Below are 9,131 nucleotides of genomic sequence, written 5' to 3' on the forward strand. Positions count from 1 at the left end.
CACACACACACACACACACACACACACACACACACACACACACACACACACCAAGGCAAAGAGATGTATTCATTGTTGGCAGCAAACTGTTAGGTCAAGAAATATATTTTTATTCATAGTCTTTGGGCCAGTTATTCTACTGCTGGGAATTTGTCACAACAAAATAATCCAGTAAACCAGTGACTCATCTTCCCTCTAGTACGGTTCTGCAAAAGACAGTGAATTAATTGTTATTTATTGCTGTGACACAGATTATCTGCAAATTTATTTATTTATTTATTTATTTATTTTAAAATCTTTTGGCCTTGCCACACAGCTTGTGGAATCTTAGTTCCCTGACCAGAGATTGAACCCACTCCCCTTGCAATGGGGGCATGGAGTCTTAACCACTGGACCACCAGGGAGGTCCCAGCATCTTAAAACAACAGTAAGCGTTTATGATCTCACGCAGTTCCTGTGGGTCAGGAATTTGGGAGTGGCTCAGCTGGTTGGTTCTGTCTCAAGGTCTCTCCTGAGGCTGTAGTCAAGCTATTGGCCAGGCTGCAGTTGTCTGAAGGCTGGACTGGGGCAGGAGGGTCAGCTCTCAGGGTGGTGCCCTTATGTGGCTGCAGGTGGGAGGCAGTAGTGTGTGGCTCTCTGTAGTTCTGACAAGAACATTGGTTGATGGTTTAAGTAACATTAATGATTAAGATAAAAGTGAAACAACAAAGATGTATGTCAGAACTTCACTCATTCATCCATGAGGTGGGCAATATTTTTGTTGGATTGAGTAACATTTTTTTAATACTGGAAGAGTATTTCCTCAAATTATATTCTTAATGAAATTGCTTCAGATATGACATACTTTTAAGCTTAATTCACACTATTAACATTTTCTCAGTCATTGCTTTTTTAATCTAGACAAAGCAATAAATTAAACCCCAATTTATAGTGTTTATCAATTTCCATGTTGTAAATACTCTCACCATGATTGATTTCAAATTATCAACATAACATTTCCATCATACAGATGTAAGTAGATGTAAAAATAACCTCAAGAGCACTGATAATAGTAAAATGTAGCCAAATCATGAGGAAATGAAGTTTTTATTATTGTGATTATTGTGATTGATAATAAGAAATATGTATTTGATCTTTGTCCTGGTTCTGGAATAGAGTGCCTAAAATCCTTGTAAATTTCTAAGTGATGAGAGCCATAAAAGTGTCTTTTGTTATGTTAATGGTGACTTTTGGAAAGCACCAAAGGATGGGGGTTGGTTGCCATGGGAACAAAAAACAAGTGATTAGAGGGTTAGAACTTTTGACCACCTTCACCCAATTCCCCCACCCCTACCTCCAACCTCTGGCAACCACAAATCTGTTCTATGTTTCTATGAGGTGTTTTGTTTTTTAAGATTCCACATATAAGTAAGATCATACAGTGTTTGACTTTCTGTGTCTGACTTATTTCACTGAGCATAATGCCCTCAAGGCCTATCCATGTTGTTGCAAGTGTCAGGATTCCTTTTTCTTTTTTTTATGGCCAAATAGTGTGTGTGTGTGTGTGTGTGTGTGTGTGTGTGTGTGTGTTTATCAATCACATTTTCTTTATCCATTCCCCTGCTGATGGGCACTTAGGTTGTTTCTACAACTTGGCCGTTGTAAATAATGCTGCAATGAACATGGGGGTGCAGATATCTCTTTGAGGTAGTGAGTATATTTCCTTTAGATATATACCCATAAGTGGAATTGTTGGATCATATGGTAGTTCTATTTTTTTTAATTAATTAATTTATTTTTGGCTGCATTGGGTCTTCGTTGCTGCGCTCAGGCTTTCTCTAGTTGTGGCGAGCAGGGACTACTCTTCATTGCAGCGCATGGGCTTCTCATTGCGGTGGCTTCTCTTGTTGTGGAGCACGGGCTCTAGGCACACGGGCTTCAGTAGTTGTGTGGGCTCAGTAGTTGTGGCTTGTCGGCTCTAGAGCACAGGCTCAGTAGTTGTGGCGTGCAGGCTTAGCTGCTCCGTGGCACGTGGGATCTTCCTGGACCGGGGCTCAAACCTGTGTCCCCTGCATTGGCAGGTAGATTCTTAACCACTGCGCCACCAGGAAAGTCCCTCTATTTTTAATTTTTTGAGGAACCTTCAGTATCAGTTTTTATAGTGGCTGCACCATTTTACATTCCGACCAACAGAACACAAGTGTTCCCTTTTCTCCACATCCTGGCCAAAGCTTGTTATCTCCAGTCTCTCTGCCATTCTAACAGGTGTGAGGTGTTATCTCATAGTGGTTTTGATTTGCATTTCCCTAATGATTAGTGATGTTGAACACCTTTTCATGTATCTGTTGGCCATCTGAACATATTCTTTGGAAAAGAAGTCTATCCAGGCCCTTTGCCCATTTAAAAATTGGATTATTTTTTCTTTTGTGCTATTGAGTTGTATGAATTCTTTATATATTTTGGATACTAACCCCTTATCATATAAGTGTCTGCGAATACTTTCTCCCATTCAGTAGGTTGTCTTTTAATTTTGTTGATCATTTTGTTTGCTGTGCAGAGCTTTTTTATTTTGATGTAGATCTACCTGTTTATTTTTCCTTCTGTTGCTTGTGCTAATGTCCTCCCTTTGATTGTGAGCTGGACCTAGTGACTAACTTCTAATGAACAGAATATAGCAAAAGTGATAAAAATGTCACTTCCAAGATTAGGTTACAAAATGAATGTAGCTTCCATCTTGGTCACATTTTCTCTGATCACTTGCTGTGGGGGAAGCCAGTTGCCATATCACAAGATCACTCCAGCAACCTGGGAAGAGGCCCACATGGTGAAGAACTGAGGCCAATAGATACCAAGGAAATGGGGTCAGCCAGCAACAACAGGAGTGAACTTGGAAGTGGATCCTCCCCCAGTTGAGCCTTTAGAGACTGCAGCCCTGGCTAACAGCTTGACTACAACCACCTCCCAGGAGACCCTCAGCCAGAACCACCTATCTACCAGCTCCTGGACTCCTGACCCACAGAAACTGTGAGGTAATAAATGTTTGTTGTTTCAAGGCTGCTAAGTTTTAGGGTAATTTGTTATGCAGCAATAGATAATGAATACAAGCCAAAAAAATAGTATAACAGACATGAGCACCTGAAAGGGAAAAATCATGCATAAGTAGTAGTCCCAGGAGGAGTGGAAAGAGAGGAAGGATCAGAAGAGAGATTGGTTGAGAATTTTCCAAAACTGACCAATATCAGCAAACACATTGTGAAAAGTGGTAAAAATCCTAAGCAGAGGAATACAAAGAAAACCACACAAAGGCACATCACTGTAAAAATGTTGAAAACCTAAAACAAAGAAAAAACAATATTAAAAGCAGCCAGAGGGCTTCCCTGGTGCTGCAGTGGTTGAGAGTCCGCCTGCCGATGCAAGGGACGCAGGTTCGTGCCCCGGTCCAGGAGGATCCCACATGCTGCGGAGTGGCTGGGCCCGTGGGCCATGGCCACTGGGCCTGCACGTCTGGAGACTGTGCTCCACAGTGGGAGAGGCCGCGGCAGTGAGAGGCCCCATACCACCAAAAAAAAAAAAAAAAAAAGCAGCCAGAGGTAAAGGACAGATTGCATTGAAAGAATAATAATAATACTGGCAGCTGACATATCAGTGGACATAATGGAAGCCAAGACAATAGAATGGAATGGATAAGCAAAAATGATCTGTCCATATGATGGAGTACTATTCAGAAATAAAAAAGAACAAGTATATATTATAAACACCACAACATGAATGAACCTCCAAAAATTCTTCGAAGTGAAAGAAGCCAGACATAAAATACATACTATATGATTTTCTACATATGAATCCAAATGATTCCATTCTTGTGAAATGCCCAGAATAGGTAAATATATAAAGACAGAAAGTAGACTAGTGGTTGCCTTGGGCTAGAGATGGGAACAAGGAACGTTTGCTAATGAACATGAAAGATCTTTTCAGAGTGATGAAAATGTTCTAATATTGGATTTTGGTTATGGTCACACAACTCTGTAAATTTACTAAAAGCCATCAAACTTCATGGTATGAATTACTGATTAATGTTACAGTATGTAAACTATACCTCAGTAAATCTGTTTTAAAAAGAAGACAATAGAATTACATTGTAGAAGTGTTTAAAAAACCCTGCTAAAGTAAAATTCTATATCAAAGAAAAATTCCTTCAAAAACGAAGGCCAAAAATATATTTTTAGGCAAACAAAAACTCTGAGACTTTATCACCAGAAAATCTGCGCTAAAGGAAATAGATACTGTTTAGGCAGGAAGAAAACAGTTCTAGATGGAAGCTTAAGGGTGAATGAAGGTTTAAAGAAAAATGCAAAGGGTAAATATGTGCTAAATTTACTTTTAATTAATTTTTATTGGAGTATAGCTGCTTTACAATGCTGTGTTAGTTTCTGCTGTACATCAAAGTGAATCAGCTACACATATACATATATCCCTTCTTTTTTGGATTTCCTTCCCATTTAGGTCACCACAGAGCATTGAGTACAGTTCCCTGTGCTATACAGTAAGTTCTCATTAGTTATCTATTTTATACATAGTATCAATAGTGTATATATGTCAATCCCAATCTCCCAATTCATCCCCCCCCTGCACTGGTATCCATAGGTTTGTTCTCTATTTCTGTGTCTCTATTTCTACTTTGCAAATAAGTTCATCTGTATCATTTTTCTAGATTCCACATATAAGCAATATTATAAGTATGTGCTAAATTTAAATGAATACCGATTGCACAAAAAACAATAATGTATTATGGGTTTTTAAAAATACACAGAATTGAAATAGTTAAACGAAATAGCACATATCTCTGTAAGTAGAATAAATGGAATTTAAGTGTGCTATGTACCTTGCACTGTCTGGAATGTGGTAAGTGTACTAGTTTACTGTAAACTTTAATAAGTTAAAAATGCACATTGTAATCTTAGGTTAACCACCAAGAGAACAGCAAAATAACTTACAAATTCTAAACTAACAGAGGAGAAAATATAAAGTAAAAAGAAAAAACAAACCCACTAAATCAATCCAAAAGACCAGAAAGGAAATAAGAGAATATGGAATTGGTGGGATAAATAGAAAACACTGAATAACATGGTAGATTCAAAACTAAATGAATTAGAATTTTTATTAGTTGTAAAGGACCAAAGCTTCTATTTAAAAAGTAAAGATAGACAAATTAATGTTTTTTTAAATTCCAGCTATATTCTGTTTATAAGAAATACATCTAAAATATATGGCTACAGTTAGAATAAATGCAAAAGGATGGACAAGGAAAATATCCTTCAAAAATCAGGGAGAAATCATTTCCAGACCAAAATAACTGAGAGTGTTTGGCACCAGCATAAAAACAGTAAAGGACGTGGTACAGAATGTACTGCAGGCAGAAGGAAAGTTACTGGAGAAGCTCAAGGGAAAAACAGAAAGAGCTATCTATGTACATGAATTTAAATGACCATTGTCTTCCCCAAACAACAATAATGTTTTGTGGAGTTAAAAAAGAGAATTAAAATATATAATAATAGTATATAAGTTGGTGATGGTGGGATGTGTATGAATAAAATTCAAGTGTTCCAAGGTTAGTATTTTCCAGAAGCAGAGGAAAGATACTAATTCACCTGAGACTTTGATAAATTATATATGTGTACCTCAATATCTAGGCTTACCACTAAAATAAGAATATATAGTTTCCAGTTCGTGTGGGGTAGGGAGGAAAATATAGAATGAGAAAAAATAATCCAAAAAGGGAGAGAATAAGCCATATAGACTAAGCAGGACTGGTACAAAATATAAAATGATAGATATAAATTTTAATATATCGTAAGTAATACTCGTAAATAGCCTACATATTCCATTTAGAAGACAAATATTACCAGACTGGGTAAAATACTCACCTGTTCTTCTTGCCACTTTATGGCCTAGTGTGGCCTCTTGGGTAGTTTACCTGGAATGCCCCCTCAAAGCCTTCCTAGCACTGAGCCAGCATCCCTGCTTCATTACGTTCAAGTAACTTGGTGGATGAATCAGCCAATCTCAGAGCTGCCCTAACTTGGGAAATCTTTTTAAATGAAATAATAAACCTTCCTAATAAACCAGCTGAGTGTGGGTTATCTGTTACTTACAATCAAAAATATCCCAACTGGTATAATATTTTTTTTTATTTTCATTGATTTCAAAAATCTAGAAATTTATGTTAAAATTTTGTTTGTTGGGTGATATTACATTCAATATTTTCTGCACTAACCAATATCCCTATTACTGGAAGTACTAGTCAGAGGCTGGAAGACCATTCAGTGAGGATGTTATAGAAAGGATTCAAGCACAGGGCAATGTTTAAGATCCCTTCCAACCCTAAGATTCCTGGAGTCTATAGTTTTGTACTTGCTTACCAAATGAAGACTTCTTCCATAGTGGTGACAGAGGCCCCAAAGCTGGCAATGCCCAGCTCTTCCTGCCTCAGTTCCAAGTCAGTAAATAGAGATTCAAACCTGGGATGGAAGAACAGTTTTATTCCTCAAAGGTAGAAGGTGAATCCCTCATTATCACCATTGGCTTTCTACAGAGGAAAAAGCATGGGCTATGGAGTCTAGAATATTTTTGTTCAAATCTCAACTCTGTCCCTCTCTAGCTTCATGACTCTGAACTTGAACAATGAGCATAATAGCATTTACTTCAAAAACTTTCTGTAAGGATAAATCAAACATACACCTAGCACATTGCAGATACAAAGTAAATATTAATTAATCTCTTTTATTTTGAGCAAGAAGAAATAACAGTACTATTTTTGGAGTGCTTACTAAATGCCAGGGACCATTCTAAGCCCTTTACCATTTATTAACTCTGTGAATCCTCTCAACAGCCCGCTGAGGACAGTGCTGAGAAGGTAAATAACTTCTGTGGGAGCCTGGCAACAACTGGACTGGGGGTCAGCCACACCTACTAGACTGCCCATAGTAGTCAGCCTGCCACAACAGAAGAGCACACATAGCTCACATAGGAAACACCTGTAGAGCATACAGCACTGGTGACCAGACAGGAATGCACCGCTGGGATGCATAGGATGTGATGTCCCCTACCTGAGGCCACTTCTCCAAGATCAGGAAATGTAACCAATCTATCAAAAACGTAAAAAAAAAACCAGCTGGAATTAGGCAAAATGAGGTGACAGAATATTTTTCAAATGAAGGAACAAGATAAAACCCCAGAAACAGAACTAAGTGAAGTCACTTAACTGATAAAGAGTTCAAGGTAATTATCCTAAAGATGCTCAAAGAACTCAGGAGAAATATGGGTGAACACAGTGAAAAGTTTAACAAGGGGTTAGAAAATATGAAGAAGAACCAAACAGAGCTGAAGAATACAATAATTGAAGTAAAAAATACACTAGAAGGAATCAATAGTAGATTAAACAATACAGAAAAATGGATCAGCTAACTGGAAGACAGAGTAATGGAAATCACTCAAGCTGAATAGAAACAAGAATTTTTTTAAATGAGGAGTTTAAGAGACTTCTTAGACAATATCAAGTGTACTAACATTCACATTACAGGGGTCCCAGAAGGAAAAGAGAGAGAGACAAAGGGACTGAGGACATATTTGAAGACATAATAGCTGAAAACTTCCCTAACCTGGGAAGGGAAACAGATATTCAGGTCCAGGAAGTAAGAGAGTCCCAAACAGGACCAACCCAAAGAAGACCACAAACACATTGTAGTTAATATGGCAAAAATTAAAGACAATGAGAAAATATTAAAAGCAGCAAGGGAAAAGCAACAAGTTATGTACAAGGGGACTTCCATAAGGCTATCAGGTGACTTTCAGCAGAACCTCTGCAGGCTAGAAGGGAGTGGCACAATATTTTTTAAATGATGAAAGGGAAAAACCTACAACCAATAATATTCTACCCAGAAAGGCTGTCATTCAGATTTAATGGGGAGATCAAAAGTGTTACAGACAATAAAAGCTAAAAGAGTTCAGCACCACAAAACTAGCTTTACAAGAAATGTTAAAGGGACTTCTCTAAGCAAAAAGAAAAGGTCACAAGTAGAAATGTGAAAATTATGAAAGGAAAAATCTCATTAGTAAAGGCAAATGTACAGTAAAGGTACTAAGTCAACTACTTATAATGCTATTAGGAAGGTTAAAAGACAAAAGTAGTATAATCATCTATATCCACAATAAGTAGTTAAGGGATACACAAAACAAAAAGATGTAAAATATGATGTCAAAAACAGTAAACATTGGTGGGGGGAAGTAAAAATGCAGGGCTGTTAAAATACGTTCCAACTTAAGAGATCAGCAACTTGAAATTATAGATATAGATATATAGATATAGTTTGCTATACATTAACCTCATGGTAACCACAAACCTAAAATCTGTAATAGATATACTCACAAAAAAGAGAAAGGAATCCAAATAGAACAATAAAGATAGTCATCAAATCACAAGGAAAGAGAGCAAAAGAAGAAGAAAGAAACAAAAAAGAACTACAAAACAACCCCCAAACAATTAACAATTGGCAATAAGTACAAAGCTATCAATAATTACTTTCAATGTAAATGGTCTAAATACTCCCATCAAAAGACAGAGTGGCTGAATGGAAACAAAAACAAGACCCATTTATACGTTGCCTACTAGAGACTTCAGATCTAAATACACACACAGACTAAAAATGAGGGGATGGAAAAAGGTATTCCATGCTAATGGAAATAAAAAGAAAGCCAGGGTAGCAGTACTTATATCAGACAAAATAGACTTTAAAATGAAGACAGTAACAAGAGACAAAGAAGTACATTATATAATGATGAAGGGATCAATCCAAGAAGAAGATATAACAATTGTAAATATATATGCATCCAATATAGGATCACCTAAATACATAAAGCAAATATTGACAGACATAAAGGGAGACATTGATAGTAACACAATAATACTACTGGACTTTAACTCCCCACTTACATCAATGAACAGACCATCCAGACAGAAAATCAATAAGGAAACTCTGGGCTTAAATGACACATTACACCAGATGGACTCTCTCTCTCTCTCTGTGTGTGTGTATATATATATATATATATATATATATATATATATATATATATCTATATATATATATATATAT

The 9,131-nt window shown here is 36.9% G+C and overlaps 1 protein-coding gene across 1 annotated transcript in view; it reads right to left on the reverse strand.

Moving 5' to 3' along the window:
• LOC103074207 (ATP-binding cassette sub-family A member 3-like) overlaps positions 1-9,131 on the reverse strand; it is an 89,228-nt gene that overhangs the window by 33,434 nt on the left and 46,663 nt on the right. The window contains 1 exon segment of the mRNA XM_082930981.1: positions 6,399-6,497. Within this exon segment, the coding sequence (XP_082787107.1) occupies positions 6,399-6,497 (99 nt within the window).

The sequence above is a fragment of the Lipotes vexillifer genome, unplaced genomic scaffold (genome assembly GCF_000442215.2).
Source record: "Lipotes vexillifer unplaced genomic scaffold, Lipotes_vexillifer_v1.1 scaffold914, whole genome shotgun sequence".
Taxonomy (NCBI): Eukaryota; Metazoa; Chordata; class Mammalia; order Artiodactyla; family Lipotidae; genus Lipotes; species Lipotes vexillifer.